Below are 22,740 nucleotides of genomic sequence, written 5' to 3'. Positions count from 1 at the left end.
GTATGTTAAACGCGCTGTTATGTAATCCATCCTGTCAAAGCTTAAATTTATCATCAGAAGGCCTATGGTCAGGGCTGACGCTCATATATGCAAACTTTCGTGACTGCTTCTCTGAGGTCACCTCTCAGGACGCTCACATGTTCTCACCTAGCAGGTGTGTCCGTCTCTTTCCTTCCATTTCTCACCATCCCTTCCTACAATTCATCTATCTGTACCTCCACTCCACCTCCACCCTTTCCTCCTCTGTCTTCTCTCTACTTTTCTGTTTCCTCCGCTCAGTACGCTCCAGCAGAGTCCCTCTCCGTCTCTGCCTCTGAATGGTCAGACTTTATGCTCCAGAGGTTTGAGATCTGGGAGGAGAAAATAAAGACATGCACTGGCTGCGCCCCTCACGGGGTCATAAACTGTGTGAACACTTCTTTTATTTCACACAGGAAAAAGAAGATGAAAAAAATACCCTTCAGACACTTCTACAATCAGGACTCCTGTCTCTAAAACATCTTTCCTGTTTCTGTCTCTCTCCGTTCATCTCACACAGAGAATATGACAGATTGTACAGAGGAAAGGTGGGCCTCATCGATAGCCTGAAGGAAGCACTCTGTGTTCCCTTCCTGTTCCTGTGCGGGTTTGTGTGTCGGTGTCTGTGCTGATAGCGACAGAGCCATATCTGTGTTGTGATAGCTCTGGGCCTGATTCCTGGAAATAAAGGATAAGAAAATAAAAACACAATGCTTTTAGGTCAGCAGAGAATATAATCTACAACCTTACATGCACAAAAACACACAGTTCCTTCCATAACTATGGGAAAGTAACACAAGCTGCCAGAGCCTGTGAGTGCAGGCTGGTAAATTGAAACAATGCAGAAATGCAGGTATAAAGACAAATGGGGACGGCAGAGATGCAGCTCAAACACTGTATTTAAAGGGTTATATCACCGTGGAAACAGCCCACACCAGTCTGTCAGAGCGTGTCTGTCACTGGAAAAAATACAAAAAATCACCATGACAACCTGAAAGAAGAGTGGTGAACCGAGCTGTTTGCTTGATTCTGGTTTTTGCCGCAGTTTAAAGTCTGAGTTTCACGATGATTCAACAAGAAAAACAACCCTGTGTGACACGCATCATTGAAAAGCATCATCTCTATACAGCAAATACTTTATAGGGAGCAACAGGATAATATTTCTTTTACGGAGAGTGTGGATGTTCTCAATAAAGATGTTTTTAATGCCTCTGACGATTTAAACCTGCTTTTATTCCAACTTTGGTCATGCTGATGTTCCAAACTTCAGAGAGGAAGATAATCACCCTGAGATGTGGTAAAGGTAGGCAGGTTCAGAGGTCTGAAAACATCATAAATGCCTTAATACCTTTATTGTTGAGACAGAGCTGGAAACTGGGAGAGTACAGAGAAAGGAGCCACAGGTCAAACTTGAACCAGGGCCACCCACCCTGAGGCCTACAGCCTCTTTACGTGGAGCATGAGGACATAACCACCAGGATGCCAAGACAACTGGTGTTATTTAACTAACCAGCCCACAAAGTTTTAAATAGACTTGAACTCGCTTACATGAGCTGCTGATGTTGCTTTGTGATGTTACTTTTCATCTGTCAAGCACATAAAATAGTACACTTTCTGACAGGGATGCTCCGAAACCAAATTTATGAGTACTTAATAATACTATAACTGCTCTTGAAATGATTTTAAAAGTTTGTTTTTGTTTTCAAAGATGTTCCTCATCTCTCCTCTTATCTAATCCTCATTTATACTAAAATGTCCCCAAACCTCAGACATGGCTCCAACTTTGATTTCATACTCACGTACCGAGAGCAGCATCTGCTATATCTATCTGAGTACAGGTACTTAGGATTGGTATCAGCACTGATATCCATTACTGGTACCAGTATCTGTGCATTCCTACTTTCAGATCTTTCTTTTAAAGCTCCTTTTAACCAAAGCAGAAGGATTTGCCAGACTCCATGTAAAGCTTTGCCAAAGCTCCAATCCACAACATATGTGCTAGACTTGGAAACAGATGAACCAATCAGTGTCATTTGAGGAGAATAAGGCAGTAACTACAGGCGCTGTTAGGTTTTACTGGACAGTGTAGCAACGGTGTAGCATTTATCATGGATGTAGCTACAGTATAGCAGCAGTTCTATCAGACCTGGATCACATTTCTTCACTAAAACAAAAGCAAAGAAGAGCTAAGCAGAAGGCTTTCATGACAGAAAAGATGTTTTCGCCCTTCTCTTGACCTGCTTCAGCATGAGTTTGTGATCTTTACTGGGGGGTTTATTTGCACTATAAGCCGGTTATATAATGGCTCTTGGCATAGAAGATATGTCTCGAGTCTGCCGATAGGCTTCAGCATGAATTTTTATCCACCAACAAGCTCCGCTCTTCATTAAATATGTAGAGCTCAGGTTAGCACTGGAGCTAAGCATTTTTACTTCCTTTTGGCGTCACTCTGATTGGATCATCATAAATGACACAGACAAAACATCTGTCCAATCATCTTCCATAAATTTTTGGAAAGGTCCCGCCCTTGCCAAATGCTTTGTATGGGAGGAGTGAAATGGATATACGAAAAAGTCAATCTGGTGTGTCAGGTTACTTTAAAACAGCTCTTATTCATCTAAGGATTTGGTCCTGTATATTTTTCAGTAGGGTTTTATTATTCCCCTCCTACTTTGTTTCAACAGTCATGTGTACCACCCACCAAGGGTTCTTGCCCTGTAAAAGTAAGAAAGGCTAATTCTTTGGTGTTCTAGTGATCACTTACTCTAACACCTACCCTGCAGCAGTGATTTTAAAAACAGGTATAAACAATTCAGTCTTTATGCTGGTGGCCTTTTTTTGTCCCCAAGTCATAAAGGGACATCTGTACTCATTTCAGTCTGTTTCATAACCAGAAAAAACTCCTCACAGAAGCTTTGAATGTGTAAAAGTGCTTCCATTAAAGCTGACCAAACAACACAACTTTAGCCCAACTTCAGGCCAGATTTGCTCCCTTTCATGTCTCTGGCAGAACACCCACAACAACAATGAGAGCAAGCAGGCCAGGTAGCATCACCAACCATGTACTACTTACTTTAACAACTGAAAAACAAAGGCATAACTGTACCTTCATTTCACCCAGGATTTCATCCATATTGTTTTCCTCATTTTTTGATGTAACTTTAACACATCAGGACAGCGAGCCGAGGATTTAGATCAACTTTCATGTTTGTCCACTGTGCTACATAAAGTTTCATGTAGACCAGCGGTCCCCAACCTTTTTTTCTTATGAGCCCCCCTTACCTGTATTGTAGAGGAGTTGAGGACCCCCAGGACCCACGCAAACAAAAGGTGATACATGGATGTCATGAACTATTCATACGTGTTTTATTATGATTTTAGTTAGTATGAGTGAATCTAATTTTGGCAGCTTCAAAGCAGACAGAGCCTTGTGCCCCCCGCCCCGAAATATATGGTGCCCCCACCAAGTGGGTCTTGGACCCATGGTTGGGAACCAGTGATGTAGACAACAGCTGATAGATGATACACAGTGAGATGAGAATGGTGCGATCATGTGTGGATCAGCTCTCTTTCTTCACTAGCTTCCACTAAACAAGTTTAAAGTGTCAGCAGCATCTTTGTTGTCTTTGTTATTTCCAGTTTGACACGGTCCTCTGCCATGATCTCGCAAGACTGTTGTCATCTCAAAAAGAAAACTCGTGATATTTTGATCTCACAATATCCCATGGCATGATATCTCATGACATCCCTAGTCAGGTCTCTTTTTCAACCAATAGCGACCCATATTTCTGAGGATATTCAAGCGTAACAGAGTGATTTTGAAGAAAAATGAGGACGTTGAGACATGCAAAGGAGACGAGAAATATCTTTCACAATAAAAGCACATCATATACTTTCTGCCACATACTTTCCTGGCTTACAACCAAGACAGAAAGACCAGAAAAAGGTCCTGACCCACCAGTGTGTGGCCCAGCCTTTAACTGTTTTCATCTCCTTCTTATTAGATTCTTTAAAACTTTATTATTTTAGATTCAAACCAAATTCAATGCTTTATTTCTTGTTCATTCTCTTGTATAATTGTGTGTAGGATTTTTTCTGCAACTCAGCATAAATTAAGTATGTGTGAGAAGGATTATTTCTCTGACATCTAGTAGACAGACTTTTTATCTAGATCTGCCCCTTTTTTTATCCGTCCCTGTCCGCTTTTGTGGAGTTATCTGTTTTATATCTGTTGAAAACTCTCTGATCAGCCTTTTAATCTTTGTGATGTCTAATCCTGAAAGGTGCTTTATAAATAAACCTGAATAACTCTTTAACAGGAGTAAATGTCTTACTCTGATAAAAGTTTAATCAAGATACAGTTTGCAAAGATTTCCAGTTGAAGAGTCAGGTTGGCAGTTGTTCTAAATAGTTGTAATAAATGGTTGAAGCTCAGAACATCACAGCCTTTTTTTTAAATACTTAAGAAATCAAAGTAAATTCCTATGCACTTTGTTTGAGCCCCTATAGACTGGGTTTCAGTCACACTCCAAGGCTGATGTGATATGTGTTCGACTTCTTAAACTCATGCCTGGTGATGTGAGTGTGAAATCAGACTGCCTTCGCTTGGTTTCCTGCCCTCAGGTGTTCTGTAGAGCGGGATTATACAGCACAACGCTTCACTAACATCCTACTCATTATACGCACACACTGACTCAGCCTGCCACAGCACCAACAGTGCATGAACATGCACACATACATGGGCTCCCACACATGATTATAAGCTGTATAGCCGCCAGACTCGCACGCATAAGTGAGCAAAGATGCACACTTGCAGCACTTGACAGACTGTGGAAGAAGTGTGAGATCACATTGCACTGAGCCATTATTAACACCCACAGAAGACGAGCTGGAGGATGGCTGGTTGTTTCGTCTGAAGTGATCTGAATGAAGCGACAATGTGCATCTGCAAAGATAACTTAACATGTACTCATTATGCACACAAGAGAGCATGCATGCTGTAATGATTTACCCCATGAGTAACTGTAACCCAAAGCTTAAAAAGTGACGACAATCCTGACCACATGATCATCCACTCCTCTCTACTCATGCTAACCCAACAGCAAAGACCACTTAAGAGATTACAAAGACCAAAAAGTTCACCAAAAATGCATCATCAGTTTATGAGAGATACTCCATGGAATAAGTGACATTTCAAAGTAAAAGCACCGTTATTGCAAACTTTACTCACTGCCTGGTTTCTGTCGGACAGTCTGTAGTTGTGGTTCTGCAGCAGCCTGCAGCCATCCTTCGCCAGCCTCTGTACGGCCTCCAACCCGAGCCGGCTGGTTAGCTCCTCGCGCCCGCACACGCTCCCAATCCCTCCGCCACCACCACCAACTCCACCACCACCGTCCCGAAGTGCGCACACACCGCCCAGCTGCAACACAGGAGGCATGAAGACATATCTCAAGCCACAGTCCCAGGACATGTTGGAGACAGTCAGAAGTTACAGCAGGGTTGAGTTCTGAGCCGGCCTTTTGTGTCCATGTGAGGAGAATGAGATGAAAATGTAATCCAGGCTCTCTCTGTTCTCTAATTCTCTTCTTCTCTCTATCTATTACACTGTGTAATTCCCACTATCTGTTGCACCTCTCTCTTTGTCTCAGTCTGACTGCTCTGTGTCTACAAAGAGTGAGTGTGTGTGATTAGTAGTGGAAGTGGGCGGGAGTGTGTCTGTGTGGGAAGAGTGTGTGTGTGGTAGGGGGTGTGTGTCATCTGTCTGCCTCCTCCCATCTACAGTTCAGACTTCGAAGTGTAACCATCCTTGTAGTCCAGCTTAGGATCTCAGAAAGAGTGAAAACAGTCCAAAAACTGTCTGGACAGAATAATTTAAAAGGTGTGAGGACCTGTGGGAAGACTAGTAGAACTGCCAGGCAAGCTGTTGTCATAATTTCCTCTCTTTTTATTTTTGAATGTCTCTTTATTCAAATGTGTTTGTTACATAATCTGCATGTTTACCACTTACACATAAAGTTGATATCCAGTGCCTTCCTTTAATACTTCAGTGTATTTAAAAGTTTATACACCCCTTGGATGTCTGACCCTCTAATTGATTTTATGAATCAATCATGGTCAATATAATTTGACTCTTTTTTAAAAAACAACTTTTTAGTATCAAAGTGAAAACAGATTGCTACAAAATCATGTTAATTAAGTAAAAATATGTAATGTAAATACCCTTCGAGTCAGTGTTTAGTAGAGTGAACTTTGGCTGAAATCACAGCACTGACCTTGTGTGGATAGTTCTCAATCAGATCTGAACACTTCAATTTCACTCCAATTTTTGCAAAACTGCTCAAGATCTCAGGCTGCATGGGGATCAGACATGAACAGTTCTTTTCAAGTCCAGCCACAAACTATCTGTTCGATTGAGGTCTGAACTTTGACTTGGCAACTCCAGCATCCCCCCTTGTTGTCTTTAAACTATTTCTGTGTAGCTTTTGCTGTATGCTTCAGGTAATTGTCTACTGGAACATAAACCTTCTCCTAATCTGTAGTTCTAAGAATGTCTTCCAGGATATTCCTTTATTTGCCGCATACTTTTTACCCTCAACCTTTACAAGCCTTCTAAGGCCTGCTGCTGAGAAGCATCCCTACAGCATGATGCTGCTACCAACGTGCTTCTCAGTGGGGATTGTGTGTTTGTGCAGTGTCTAACATAGAGTCTTGTCTGAAAACCAAAAAAAGCACAATTTTGGTCTCATCAGACCAAAGAACTTCCTTTCACTTGACCATGGAGTTGCCCATATGCCTTTGGTGAACTCTAGTCCAGATGAATCTGAGCTGAAGAATCTGGGCAACAGTTGTTGTATACAGAGTCTCTCCCATCTCAGCTGCTGAAGCTTGTAACTCCTTCAGAGAAGTCATAGGTGTCTTGGTGGCCTCTCTTGTGAGGACAGCCTGATCTAGGCAGATTTAAACATGTGCCTATCCTTCCATTTCTTGATGATGGATTAAACTGAACTTTGGGAGATGTTCAGTGCCTTGGAAATGTGTTTGTAACCATACCCTAACTAATACTTTTCAATAAGCTTTTAAGAGTGTTCTTTTGTCTTCATGGTGTAATGGTAGCCAGGAATACTGATTAACCAGTGTCTGGACCTTCCAGAGACAGGTGTCTTTAAACTACAATCACTTGAGGCACATTCACTACACTCAGGTGATCCTCATTTCACTAATTGTGAGACTACAAGCATCAATTAGCTGGACCTCTGTTGAGATAGGTCAGTCAAATTAAAGGGGGTGAATATTTATGCAGTTACTTTTTACATTACATATTGTTACTTTGTAGAAATCTGTTTACACTTTGAAATTAAAAAAATATTTTTGTATTTTTCTCTGTCAACTATACTAACCATGATTTAAAAGGTAATGCACCCAAGGGAGTTGAATTATTTTTATATGCACTGTAAATATGATAACAAAAATATTCCATTTATAAATAGAGATGCATCTCTTCTGATTGAGCACTGATATCAGCCGAAACCTACCTGTTGACAGACATGTATAAACAATGTGGCACGTTCTGATGTGTATCTGTTGTGTCACAACAATCTAATGCTGACAAGCAAGTGTTTCTATCTATCTACTGATGCTGATGAACGTCTTACTGTTAGTCAGAAGGTGACAAACTGTTAGGCAATCTCTTGTATGTTTTAATGGACACACATGAAAGAAAAATGTTGACAGTGTGAGTGTCTTAGATTGTCTCTAGGATAGATCGGCGACATGCAGTCTGTTCCAGTGACATTTCAAAAGGAGGCACTGAGAACAAAAATCTTGAGACTTCAAATCTCACACTTCATTTGAAAAAAACAACCAGTTAAGAATAATTAATAAGAAGTAGTGATTTCCCAAGCGCTATTAAACAGAGCAAGGAATTTTTAGCACAGCTTTTCCAAACATTCTAGCTTCATTTTGGGTGCTAACATTATTTTACTTTGCACACAGAAACTAAATTATTTCTCAAAACCCAAAAACTACCAGGGTCTAAAGTATCAGCCTCCTTCAGAACTGACCTTTTGTTGAGCTATAGCACAAACAACTGTTGTTCAATGATAGTCTTTAACTTTGTAATGCTCAAAGTTTGTAAAATCAAGTTAAACTGGGGGTTATCTTCACATTTAAACACAGTCTAAAAACATCAGTGGACTGGACAAAGTATCGTGACAAAAACAAAATAAATCAGTTTAGGCTTGAGAAGAGTTGTTGATGCTCACAAAGCAGGAGAAGGATCTACAAAGTTATCGCGGCATTTCCGAGAGTCAAAACTTGAGGATCATTCAGAAATTCAAAGCGAGCCACGTGGTCTAGAACAAGCCTGTCAGAGAAAGGAAGAGAAAGATTTCAAAGACTCTGGAAAGAAAACTAGTGAGAGATGTGTCTGAAGACCCCAGAACAACTGCCAAGACTCAGGACGTAACCAAGTCAGGAATTTTAGTCCCAGAGAAGACAATCACTAGAGCCAAGAAGAAGTCCACTTCTGCTGAAGAGACACCATCAAGCCAGACTGAAGTCTGCTAAGGACAACCTGGAGAAAGATTCTGATACTGGAGGCATGTTCTTTGGTTGGATGAGACCAAACTAGAGCTCTTTGGTCGTAGAGATGTTGGTGATGTTTGGAGAAAGAAGGAGAGGCGTATAATCCAAAGAGCACCGTCCTCACAGTGAAACATGGCAGTGGGAGTATTATGCTGTGGGGATGCTTCAGGGCATCTGGAGGTGGAAGGAATTGTGAAGAAAGAAGGATATGTAAGGATTTTGAAAGAAAACCCCAAGCAGTCAGCAGAAGAACTGGGTCTGTATTATCGTTTTGTCTTTCAAAGCCCCAAAACATACGTGGTTCCTGGTGAAGAACCACCTCCAGGAGACCAATGTGAACCTTATTGACTGGTCTGAACAAAATCTTGACTAGAATCCTGTTGGGGTGAACTGAAGACCAAGGTCCAGGCCAGAAGACCATCAAATCTGGAGGAGCTTGAGAGATTGGCCAAAGAAGAACGGGCTGGGATTCCTCAGGAGACGAGTCTGAGACTTGTTGGAAACTACAACAAACAAACGACTGCTGGATGTTAGCCAGGAAAAAGGGGGACACAACTGATTATTAGCATCAGGGCGATAATCATTTAGACCCTGGCAGTTTTTGTGAAATAATTTTGTGTCTGTGTGCAAAGTAAAATAATGTTAGCATTCAAAATAAAACCAGGATGTTTGGAAAATCCTTGCTCTGTTTAACAGATCTCAGCTAATAATTTCTGTATGAATTCCAGCTCATGAGGATTGGACTGGTGAAAGATATATGGATGTGATTTTTATTGGCTGGTAACAAAGCACAGTCCTGTTGCATAATTCAATTACCTTAAAAATATAATAAAACAATTTCAGAGGAAAGAGAAACTAAAACCATGTCTTCAAAACAGGAAAAAGAAAAAAGGCCTACAGACATGAAGATAAAGGTAGAAAAGAAAGAGGGCACAATGGCTTTAATTAAAAGCGCTGTAGGAAACAGATAAACTAATGGCTTTGTCCTTGGATAGACCTGTGAGTCTATGTGAGCTCCCTTGGGTGCTCTGAGTATGATGGTTATCACCAGTGATGGGCAGTGGCTCTGTTTATTTTTCTTGGAAAAGGCAGAGAGGGGTATTTCATTTGGCTGTGAGCTGTTTAACCCTTCCTGTGAGTTCCTCTATCCCACGCTGCCAACACACATACACACATGATGGCATACTCCCACGCTTCATTTTGTTTACTAGGAAAACTCCCCCCTAATGACTTCAACTGTTATCTGGTAGAAAAGCCACGTCCACACACACACAAACACACGTACACAGACACATGGAGGTTATATCACAGTCTCAGCCCCCTGCCCCTTTATCCTTCCTTTTAACCTGTTTTCAACTTCCTGTCCCACACAGACACATTTAGATAAACCTGTTTGTGTTGGTATTGTGTGACTATCTCTTGTTGGCTCCCACTGTGTCTCCTTAAGCAGAGACGCCAGTTTAGCTCTGTTAGTAGAGCAGGCGCTCATGAGGTGAGAGTCTGCAGCACTGGTCCCAGCGCTGTTTGGTGCATATCCTTCCTCATTCTCTCTCCATATTATTTCCTTTCTTTTTTCAGCTGTCCTATCATAATAAAGACAAAAAGCACAAAAAATAATGTTCAAAAAATCCCTGGGCTCTCTTGTCTTAGATCTTTCAGGAACAAAAACTTCCAGAAATAAGCAAATGTTGACATTCAATGTAATCAAATGAAGCAACATTTAATACTGACAGGGGAAACTACATTCCTGTACATGAAAAGTCGTGATGATGGTGCACAATTTTGGGGCAGCTTCTAAAAAAAAGGTTATGCATTGCCCAATAATAGTTACTTTTTTAAAAGTGCCATTACTTAATTATTGACCGCTGAAAGTAATTCATTACATCCAGGCCTTCTGCTCCCTGTACACAGACTACTCACAGCACGTAGGGCCTCTTCAGCTGTGATTTTTTAAGATAAAAGTTAGCTTTGCTGAAAGCCTGTATAATGGTTTGATGACCTTACTGTTACTCAGAATTGCTTCTTTCATATGAAGCTAACTCAGGCCAGATTACAAATTACAAAGACATTGTATTTATGATTAATTTTCTGTTATTATTATTATTGTTAGGTAATATTGTAGGTGTAATGTCAAGTGAGTTTGTAGGGGTTTGTTTGCGGGGGATTGGTGTGGAAAGCTGTGGGGGGCATGATGGCCTTCAGGCCGCCAGATGACGATCACTGGTGTAGGTGGCTTTCTAGAGCGGAGGGGGGCCTCATACCAGAGTTTGCTGAAGCCCTCACTTTGGCCAGAGGCAGCCCTGGTTGCACCACTAGTTATATAACCTTACATTTTTCTTTAACATCATCTGCGATGTCACTAAAGCACCAATCATGCACACAATCTGTCTTCAACACAAAAAAGGCAACATGGGGCTTATTATATATCTCTACTCTTGTCAGTGGCTGTTTATCAGAGCTTCATCTGCTAAGGCTGGCCTTACACCAGAGGATTTTGCTAAAACTTTTAAAAGACTCTAAAAAGACTGACATCTGAGACCCTTTCACATCTAAAGACAATTCATCAGCAAGTGGCTAAGTTTTAGTGTCAGACTAAGATTTTGCAAAAACTGTTGGTCACTAACTACAAGACTAGAATACGATTCCTTTTAAGACTATTTCCCATCATGCATCTGGCAGAAATTCACAACAACCATTTTAGGCAGAGAACAAGGTGTAGAAAGAGACGGAGATCGCATTTAAGTTTATATTTCTTATAATCTGATATTTTTAAATCATTTAGATCAAGTAGAAAGAAAAGGAAAGTTTAACACCAAAGCAACTTAGCATGTTACTGCAACAACCGAAGAACTATGCTGGAAACATTTCAGAATAAAAGAACCATATGAAAACACGAGTAGTCTCACCACAGAAACAAACTGACCAGACTTTTACCACGTTTGATATTGTCCTAACACCAAGACTGAAGACCACAGGGGTGTGCTGCAATTTTAGCAAGACACTTAGGATTTTAGTCCAACTTCGTAATTTTTTCTGCGACTTTGTAATCTTACAAAAAGTCATTGGATGAAAGGCCACCTTAAGTTGGTACCTGAAATTTGCTCTTTCCTTTTTTTTAATGGGTGCCTTTTAATGCCTTTATCTCAGAGGAAGATAGCAAAAGGAGTCAGAAACAGGGAGTGAAAGGAGCTACAGCCAGACTCAGACTCAAACCCAGGTAGTACATTCAGTGGGACCAGTGGTGTAGTGCAGGGACACACAGATTTACAGTCTCCAAAGAGTGTACTCGCATCAACATACCCTTTATTAGGATGGCTAAGGCAGCAAAAAGTAGCCTGCATTGCTTTGTAATGCATTATCCCCAACCCTGCAGAAGATTATAGAATAGTTCCTTTAAAAAGCATAATAATGCAGTTAACTCATTGCAGCAGCCACTGATAATGTGTCAATATTACTATTCACTCTCAGGTGAACTAAATATACAGGATTTTATATGTCTTTTTCTATAACATAGGGTGGTTTTCCTTTTTTAGATGGACTGCTTTAAAAATGTGTTTAAAAAAGTGTGACAGAAGAAGGTCAGAGTGTTGTGTAAGTGCACATCAAAGGGGCATTTGATTTGTTTCTCTGTCCTGTTCTGCAGATTATGAAGAACTTCAATTAGCACAAGCATCAAGAGAACAGTTTGATTAGTTACAGTATTACTAAGGTTGGCTGCAGCGTTAAACTACTGAAGAGCTCACAAATGTAAACCAGTTTAAGTAATGCATTACTTTGTACCATGTTACCCTCCTACACTGGGAGAGCCTACATGTTCCAGAATGCATTGCAAGCTAGCACCTGTACCTCTGCCTCCCTCTTCTGCATCTCCGCCTTTCAAGGCTGAAAATCTGTGAACTCATCCTTTAAGCATTTTCCTTTTCCATCTCCTCCTCTCTCATCTGTGGTGTAATCAGAAAATGAATTATTGATGGAGAAAAAGAGGCTTCCACTGTACGAGGAAGGGACGGAGAAGCAAACAGGCCTCCCTCAGCGCTCTTTACTGACCTCCTTTTCTACATTCATCCTCACATATAAACACACATAAACACACATGGACACGTTTGCACTCAATGACCTTTTAAAGACCGCACTGTAAATTGAATATTTATGATCTGTTGATATAGAAGTCTCCAGGCAAGCATTATGGAGAAGTAATATTTTAATCTGCCTGTAATGGTTGGAATGAGTGTGATGATTTTAGTCATTTGTTTACAGTAACAAAAGCTGTTACATACTTCAGTGTACGCTTTAAAAACATTGCACTGCTTATACTAGAGGACTGTGGGTGTATAAACAGCAACCAGCTTTGGTAAGTAGTGAAAATCATTATGATAGCATGTGTTTGCATGTTAAAGTTCAAACCAGAGCAGCATTTCAGAAACATTTCCTACATATTCAGCTCATCTGAAAAGCTGCTACTGTTTAGTTTGACTTTGTTTATTCTGCATATGAAGGCAGGTGCACTGCAAAAAATTCAAATATCTTGGAAAGATCTACTTTTTTGAGCAAATTTACAAAAAAAAACTGAAGCTTTCTTATATTCTAGATCAATTACACATAGAGTGAAATACATCCAGCATTTTTTCTGGGTTAAAATCTTTATTATTATGGCTCACAGCTTTTTAAAAAAATCAAGTACCTCAGAACATAAGAATACTACCTAAAACCAGTAAAAAATATTTAGAATACAGAAATAGATCATACTTGGTCTCAATACTTTTCAGGGCTCCTTTAACTGCATATGTGGGGTTGGCATGGAGGGAGTAAGTCATTGGGGGTTGTTTTGATAGTTACCATGAGCTTGCCTGTATGGTTGGCTCTGATGCCTTTTATCTGACCTGACACGCTCCATTGGCTGTGTCGCATATCCATCAACTCAGGTATGGAAGCATATGCTGCTCTGGCAATTCGCCACATCATCCTTGGTCCTGTACTTCTACAGCCTCCTGATGGCCATCATCCAGGCCCATGTGCGCCAGTTGCACGTATAAACACAGCTGACCCATCCCACCCGCCTCACCTGAGCATGTCAGCATTAGATACACGGTCTTGCCAATGATAGTCAGATACGCGCCAAAGAGAAGCCATCACTAAGGAGTACAGGTGACACCTCTGGTCATGAGTCAACCTCCAGGCCTCACAAAAGTAAAGTAAGACTGGAAGGACCAAAAGTCCAAGTCCGTGGTTGATCTCAGCCTCGCAGTCAACATATCAATGGATTACGCTGCCATGGAAGGTGAACTGCTCACTAACTGCTCACCAACCAGATAGATTTGATAGCAACATCCCCAAATGTCTGGCCCTTTCTTTTGGCCCAGGAGACGTGCATTCCCAATATTTTAGCCTCCTCACTCAGCAAGTTAAGAGCCCCCACAAGGACATCTACAGTCTCCACAAGCATCACAGCTTTGCCAAATGCCACTCCACAGTTCGCTGTTACCCGCCCCATTATCCAGTCCACACAGGTACTGAAGAGCATGGAGGCTAAGATGCACCCCTTCCTCATCCCAGAATCAACTGGAAAGAAGTCAGTGCTCTCTGTACCAGAAAGTGCATGGTACAGAGGTATGGCATGATAATATATATTTCACATCCATCTGGGCAACACCCCATTCCTAAAGTCTGGTCACTCTCTGCCCTCCATGGAACAAGTGTTTCAGCCTGAGGCTTTTTACTTTGGATCAGCTTGATGACAGACATAAAATCGGGCCAATCCATCTGCTTTGTAAGGTTATCTGGCATCTTCCTTCATGAAAATACCCCATAGATTCTCAGTGGAGTTCAGGTCAGACAGGCTGCTTGGCCAATCAGGAACATTATAATAGTTTTGACAAAGTGAGCAGGTGCCAAATCCTTCTGGAAAAGGAGAAGCAGACAAGCATCAAGTGCTCCAAAATCTCCTGGTAGACGGCCGTGTTGACTCTGGACTTGATAAATCACAGCCGACCAACACCAACAGATGACATGGCACTGGTCCCTTGCTCAGTGCTCCAGCTTCCTCTCTTCAGATGAAAGTCAATTTTGCATTTCATTTGGAAATCAAGGTCCCAGAGTCTGGAGGCAGAGCGAGGAAGCACAGAATCCAAGTCTAGTGTGAAGCTGTCAGTGATGATTTGAGGTGCCACAACACCTGCAGGTGTTGGTCCACTTTTTGATGCCTCACTAAATGATGCAGTAATTTGTGCAAAAGGAGCCCAATACCTTGTTTTAATGGTCTTGTGCAATATTCTAATGATTTGAGTTAATTTTCATAAGCTGTAACCAAGAAGACCTACACAGAAAATGCTGGAAATAATTCATTTAATGTGTAATGAATGTAGCTATAGTTTAAACTCTGTTTTCAGATAGTAACAAATAACTGAGGAATCATGACTGGCTCTAAATAAGATGACCAGAAGTAGGAGTGTTTGTGTATGCGTGCGTTTTACCGGGCTGCTCTCCTCGCTGGGCGTGCGTGGCTCCTGTGGGCTCGTTTCTGTCGTGTCAGAGTCCTGCTCTGATACTGCAGCAAACCAGACACACAGAATCAGAGAATCAGTGTCAGATCTTCACACTTTTTTACATAACACTGAAAAACAAACTAAACTTACAAGCTTTGCGAGTCTTTCGAGCCAGAGCTGCCGCCAACTCACTTTGTACCTGCAGGAGAGAAAGTGTCAACACTTTAAATTATTACCAGTAATAAGTAGCCATAATTCATCACTAGTTACATAATTATTGACACATCTAGAGACACACACTGACCGTAGAGGTGAGCCTCTCCAGAGCTTTCATCTGGAGAATCTCACTGCAGATGTCCCTGTTCCCTTCAGAGTCTTCCTCTGACCTGAGATGGACAGAGACAGAAAGACTTTTACATACAAAAACATCACTGTGATCAGACTTTCACCTGCAGAGGAAAGTTTTGCACACTAAATTTTTGTTCTCTCAATGCTGCCCCCTGGAGGAGAACTACAGCCAAAAAGTGCAAATGCTTTCCAGCTGGATTTTCTTAACTTTCATCAATATTTTATCAGTATTTACACTGAGTATAGTCAATAGTCAGGTCAAATTAAAGCTCCTGAGAGGAGTTTTTAGCTGGCAATAAAACAGACTGGAATTGATTGTTATGTCTTTTTATGAGCTACAAAATCAAACAAGACCATACACACCAAGATTTATTGTCTCTATAGAGGAGATTGAAAGCCTGATGATGCTTTTGCAGGGTAGGTGTCAGATGAAGAGTTTGCATTATACCAAACAAGCCTGTTTTTAAAATTTTACATATTTTTACACAAGTGATTCATTTGACGATTCAGAGAAAGCAGGATGAGATTTTTTCTGTGAAACACCTGGTTGTATGTTCAGGACAAAAGCAAAAAAAAGTGACTGTTTTTTTTTCACAAGGGTCACTAAAAATGAAGAAAACACCTTTTTTTACAGGAGCTTTAAAGTGACAGCCTCCTGTTTCTCATAGAACAAATCTGACAGTGAACATTGCATGAAAAGAGATCTTCATCAGTAAGAGACACTGAAACTTGCAACGAGACTACGTATTAATGAACATTCACGGGAAGCCCTGGGAAACTTAAAAGGAGGCGAAGTAAACTGAAGAGCTGCAGGCAAAAGCACAGTACAAGAGATCTGATTATTTGTGTTTAATGTAGAACTAGAACATGTGTAATTCAATAAATGAATTCACTTTAACTGTATTTCTAAATTAGTTAAGAAAATCTTCCCAACACAGAATGTGAATTTCAGTGTGCAGTTCAATATCTTTCTTATCATGGGTCCTTACCCAGAAAAAAAAAAGAAATCAGGATATCAGTTTGAGTTTGAGAGATGGTTACCATGAAAAAATATTGATTCTGTTTTGATACTCAGTAACAAAAATAGAAGTCACTGGCATCCAATATAAGAACATTTCTTTTGCTTTTATTACAAGAAACGCTGGCAAACTCCTGCACACTTTCTAAAATTAGAGTATGCTCTCTTCCTCTCATTTTCACTAAGCTATAGATCTGTGGTTTTATAAAAGCTTCTGCACCCTTTAAATCTACTGATCATAAAAATACAATAAGGCTGCTTGATTATAGCAAAAAATACAATCACAATTATTTAAATTGGAATTGGGATCATGATTACTAAACATGATTACTCAATGATTTTATAAAATCTACCTACAGTGCATTTATCTAACTTCCCTTTAAAAAAAAACAGGCAGTAAATGATAATAGTTAGGGATGTACCATATTATCGGCATTTTATCAGTTTCAGCAGATATGAACATTTCTGCCCATATTTACAAATGATATTTTGGCAGTAAAAATCTGCCTGCATCAGCTGTAAATATCAGCCATTAGAACAAATAAAGCCGGTGTACACAGTGCGAATTTCATCAAATTCAGCCACGAATTTTGAGTCGCATGAGTCTGACTTGGAAGTCGTGCCCACTCTAAGTCAGATTGTGTGTCATTTGTCGTGCTGCTTACAGGGTGGATACAACGACAGATCACGACACGACTACAGCCCAACCAGCTGCCCCCGACTGGTCCGATAGATTCCTGGCATGTTGGATATTTTGGTTGTACGATTGCACACACTCCCACAGTCAGGGCAGAACCACCAGCAGTTATCAACTTTGGGGTGTTTTTCCTTTGTTGTCTGTCAGACAGCATCTTAATTTAACAACAGCAGGAATGACTTTCTGATGCCCCCCACACCTGCTACAGTAAAGGAAATAAACAAGCAGAAACTGCTCCCACAGTTACTTCTGCATTGAAGAAACTGTGGGAAAAAGTGATCGATACTTGTTCAAAATCCTAATGGTGGCTTGTAAAAAAGCTATAACTAGAAACTGGTACAAAGCTGAATCTCCAAAGAAAGAACACTGGTTGGAGAGAACAGTTGTACAGGTGTTCCTAATAAAGTGATCAGTGAGTGTTTTAAAACACTGACAAACTCTGAAACATGCAAAATCAAAAACTATTCAAGTACTGAAAAATCTGACACCACTATTTTAGCCAGAGTTGTTTCTTTCAGTTTATTTTCCCCATTCCTCTGCCTCTCTCCCTCCCTAGTTCTTGTGTTTCTTTGTCTGAAGCATCCCTCTGTGCCACCCCATATCTGTCTTTCATGTGGTTTCATTTAAAACAGCTCCCTGACACACCCTGCTGTTGATGTGAGTGACACTCTGTGTGCTGCTGTGTGAACATGTGCTCAGAGGATGCGAGACTCTCGTTCAGAGTGTTTTTTAAGCCTGAGTGTTTCAGTGAATTTCATTTGTGTAAATGTCACGTGCATGTTCACTGTATGTGTGTTTACGGTTCAAACAGGTGGCTGTTTAGGGGCTAAACTCAACATTACTCCCGCAGCAATAACACAAGGGTTGAACAGTTTGTCTTCACCAGCAGAAAACTGAACCCGAGGGCCCCTCGTCTGATATATTCTCTCAAAAAACACTGTTTGGATTGACCTCTAGGACTGTCTCAACCCTCGCACACAAAGATTAATTTGCATAGAATTTGGATTTTCTCAACAGATCTGCGCGGCACTAGTGATAGATGAGAAACAAAGAAATGGGACTGAGATCAGGTTCACTGCACAATTAGGCTATAATTATACCTGACATCAAAACCAGTCACATAACTCAATTCTCAGAACCATCTTGAAATTATAGTAGTAGTATTCTTATTATATGATTACACAAAACCAACATATCATACACAGTAGACCATTTAAACCTCTCCTATATTCTCTACCCAACATTATCTTAAAAGATTTTTAAACCACACAGTGTACGCCCAGCTTAAAGTTTCCTTCAAAAAAAGAAAATTCCAACAGCTGGAGGTTCACATCACATCTGTCCATACTTCAGTTGTCTCAAATAGCTTCTGTTTTTGATCATTACAGGAGGGGTTTAGTTGTATTGTAAGCTGGCAGCTATAATATACTATACAATGGCTGCCACTGGTGCACCAATTAGCTCAGTTGTACCTGTAGTATAGCACCAGTTTTATCAGAACTGTGCCAACCAGCAAGAGCACAGAGCCAGACAGAAAGCTTCTCTTGGTTGAGAGCCAACCGACCTCCAACAACAAGCTCTGCCTGCTACAGCACCTGTGTGCCAGGCTCAGGCTGTCTTGTCGCTTTGGTTGGCCCATAATGACTGTGACAGACAGAACGTCACCAAACACCATATGAGAATTTTTTTGAGAAGTCCTGCTCTTTCCAAACACGTTGTATGGGGGGTTATCCAGATTAATATGAAATTTGTCCAAGCAATGTACATGTTTAACACCCAGGTGTGAAATTGCACATCCTCAGGTCCTCTTTTCTAAAAATAGGAACCACCACAGGCACTGTCCCAGACCTCCTTGTGACATTGAAAAGGCATGTCAGCCACAACAGCCCAACAATGTCCAAAGCCTTCAGCACCTCAGGGTGAAACTCAGCTAAACGTGGCGCCTTGCCACTGGGGAGCTTTCTGACTACCTCAGTGACCTCCACCAAGGATACAGATGCAGCTTCACCTGGATCTTCAGACTGCCTCCTCGGAGGAGGACGTGTTGGCTGGATTAAAGAGTTCCTCAAAGTGTTCCTTCCACCGCCCGACAACATCCCCAGTCAGGTCAGCAGTTCCCCACTCCTGCTGAGAACAGCCCGAGAAGATCCCTGCTTTCCCCTCCTGAATCTTCGAGTTGCCAGAGCATCCATGGGGCCAATTGAAAGTCCTTCTCCATAGTCTCCCGAACTCCCCCCACACATGGGATTTTGCTTCTGCAACTGCTTGAGCAGAAGTCCTCCGAGTCCTCTGGTACCTGTCAGCTGTTTCCAGAGAGCCCTGGTTAAGCCATGCCCGAAAGGCCTCTTTCTTCAACTTGACAGCTCCCCTCATTGCTGGTGTCCACCAGCAGGCTCTGAGGTTGCCGACTTGACAGGCACTGATGGCATTTCAAGCTGCAACTCCTAACAGCCGCCTCCACAACGGAGGCTTTGAACACTGACTACTGTCCCCAGCCTCCCCTAGAATGCACAAGAAGTTCTTCTGGGATTTAAAGACCTCAGGGACAGGGTCCTCTGCTAGATGTCCCCAGTTCACCAGCAGTGCCTGTTTAAGTTTACGAGGTCTGTCCTGTAACTTCCCCCGCCATCTGATCCAACTCACCACCACCAGGTGCTGATCAGTTGAAAGCTCTGCTTCTGTCTTCACCTGAGCATCCAAGACATACAGCCACAGATCAGATGAAATAACAGTGAAGCTGATCATTGATCTTTGGCCTCCCAGTAGAACTATGCAGTCCCCAGGCCAGACCCTCTCCAGAACCCTACCCAGAGACTCCAAGAAGGCAGCATACTCTGAACTGCTGTTTGCATAAGCACACACCACAGTCAGAGTCTTACCCCCTGCCACTGTCAGTCGCAGGGAGGCGACCCTCTCATTCACTGGGAAGAACTCCAACATAGTGGTGCTCAAACTGGTGCATAGGCTACAATCTAAGTTGCACAAATGCACTCACAATACACTCAAAAAGTACTGAGCATCCTCAGTCTGTGTGTGATGTGTGTGTGAGTCAGGAATGATGGATGCAGTAGCAGAGGCAGCACAGATAATAAACATCGCCCAGTGTGACACTAGAGCTATCTGCTCTGACAGAAACAGAGAATGTAAAAGACTGTCATCGCGTTTTCCTATCATTATTTATGTAGAAAATAACTTCAAATAAGAAAATGATTCTCAAATGTCTTACTGGGGAAAATAATCCTGATTTTATTGCTGGGGTTTCTATCTTTTTTTTTTTGTCCATTAGAGACTCATGAGATGTAAAATGTCTCCTCACAGTCATCATGCTAAATCCATTCTCATCAGGGTCATTAAGTTTTTTTTCACTCAGCGTTCATTTGGTAATTTGGTGACTCAACATGAGGCTGAATGTAGCAGAGCTGCAGGATATGCACAGTGGGGGGCGTGTCAACGATCATTAGGCAACACTGAGGGGTATTGATAGAGGATTAACGTGATTGGTTCTCACAATGCCTCCCACTCTGACCATGTGCAGTCACGTTCTATGATTCAGAGCAGATTGTGCTCACAGGCCAAGCAGACTCTTTATATGCACATCTGTTGTATCAGAGGAAAATATGGACAGCTTTTAATCTACCTGCTGCATATGCTCATGTATTTTTGATCAAACTCAGAGTTGAAACCTTGCAGATTTCACATAATCTCTGTTAAAACTAGAGACTGCTTGGTTGCTCTCCTCTCAATCCAAAATGTTCCTTCAGCATTCTTCCGAGTCTCTGCTGTTTGGCTTTTTGCCCTTTTTGGATCAGATCCCTCTGCAAAGCAAGCAAGAGTGTCTTCTCCTCTGAAGCCAAGGTGTCATATTTAAGCTCCAGGCAACTCTGCACCCTCTGCACACTGATAAGAAGAGAAAGCTGAAAGGAAACTGTCAGCATGATTGTTAGCTACTGACGCCACCAGAGACTATACCAAACAATGTTGGAGGTGTAGAGGTAGACTGTATATAATATACAGTATAATCTGGGAAAAGAGATGGGGCCTTTAGGGGAAGATTTCAGACTTTGATGTTTGTTGAGATTTCACCTATTGTTTATCATTTATTAGACAATGAAAGTTTGTTATACTGCAGCCTGATGCTACAGTCATTTTCAAGCATTCAGACTCTTCAGAACACTTGAAATTTATCTTAGGTTCCTCTTATTTTTCTGGATCATTGCTAAGATGTTCACCTTGATTTGAGTCTAGCTGTGGTAAAGTAAATTGATTGGACATGATTTCGAAAGGAACACAACTCTCTATAGAAGGCCTCACAGCTGACTATGCATATCAGAGCAAAAACAAAGCCATAAGGTCAGAGGAACTGCCTGCAGAGCTCAGAGACAGGTTTGCTGACAGGCACAGATCTGAGGAAGGCTACAAAAATTTCTGTTGTAGTGAAATTTCTCAAGAGCACAGTGGCCTCCATAATTCTCAAATGGAAGAAATTTGGACCATCCAAGACTCTTCCAAGAGCTGGTCACCCAGCCAAACTGAGCGATCAGGGGAGAAAGGCCTTAGTAAGAGAGGGGACCAAGAACCTGATGGTCACTCTGACAGAGCTCCAGAGATCCTGTGTGGAGATGGGATGAAATTCCAAAAGGACAACCATCACTGCAGCCCTCCACGGGCTAGACGAAATCCTCTCCTCAGTGCAAAACACATTAAATCCCACTTGGAGTTTGAGTTTTGCACTGAGGAGAGGCTTCCATCTAGTCACTCTGCCATAAGCCCAGATGTCAGCACTGATTCAAACAGGTTTTTAAGTGCCAGGAGTCGTAGAAGGGCACTTTCCACTTCAACTGGACCACTTCATGGCAGCTGCTGCACAGCATCTATGGAGCCTTTAAATCTGGCATTTTTCACTTCAACTAGAAATCTCATAAAGTTTTAGTCACATTCCTACTATTTACCATATAGCTATTAAGGAAAATGATGCTCTACCAGGTAACTGTGGCTCAGGTGGAGCCGGTCTTCCCACGACTGGACGGTTGTGGGTTCGATCCCCAGCTCCTGCAGTCACATGTCAATATGTCCTTGGGCAAAACACTTAACCCAAATTTTCTCCCACTGCTTCGTCAGTCATTTAAATGGGATTAGCTAATACTGATGGACGTTTCTACATAGCAACCTCTGTGTATGAATATGGGTGTGAATGGGGAGGTGTAACGACTAGTTTAGCTCAAGTCCATCGAATAAAAAAGAGGAAACACTGGAATTTTGAGAAAAAAATCCCAGAATCACTACATTTGATGCTAGAGTAGTTACAATTCCAATACCAGTATCAGAAATACACGCAATTCTGCTTAAAATGCAGGTATTGGCGAGTTCACAAGTTTATTGACCGATCCAATACGTTTGGTTTAGCTTTATACTTTTCTTTGTTTAGCCATGCTACACGTTAGCACTATAAACCGGAAATCAATTCTTCTTTGCTGCCACAAACTACCGTTTTTTGAGCAGCAAAGAAGAACCAAAGAACCCACTAAGAATCACCAGTAAACAACAGGAAAGTGGGAATATTGTGGGGCACAAGAGACTGTGGAACATGTAATTAT

The 22,740-nt window shown here is 41.5% G+C and overlaps 1 protein-coding gene across 1 annotated transcript in view; it reads right to left on the bottom strand.

Annotated features, from left to right (window-relative positions):
• Positions 1–22,740, bottom strand: part of LOC121523230 (rap guanine nucleotide exchange factor 5-like) — a 105,911-nt gene that overhangs the window by 51,384 nt on the left and 31,787 nt on the right. The window contains exons 6-9 of the mRNA XM_041808021.1: positions 15,388–15,469; positions 15,234–15,282; positions 15,072–15,145; positions 5,249–5,437 (exon numbers count right to left, since the gene is read on the bottom strand). Of these exons, the coding sequence (XP_041663955.1) occupies positions 5,249–5,437; positions 15,072–15,145; positions 15,234–15,282; positions 15,388–15,469 (394 nt within the window). The remainder of the gene's footprint in view (positions 1–5,248; positions 5,438–15,071; positions 15,146–15,233; positions 15,283–15,387; positions 15,470–22,740) is intronic.

The sequence above is a fragment of the Cheilinus undulatus genome, linkage group 16 (assembly GCF_018320785.1).
Source record: "Cheilinus undulatus linkage group 16, ASM1832078v1, whole genome shotgun sequence".
Classification (NCBI taxonomy): Eukaryota; Metazoa; Chordata; class Actinopteri; order Labriformes; family Labridae; genus Cheilinus; species Cheilinus undulatus.
Note: the sequence above shows the minus strand (reverse complement) of the source record. Positions and strands in the feature narration are given on the sequence as shown.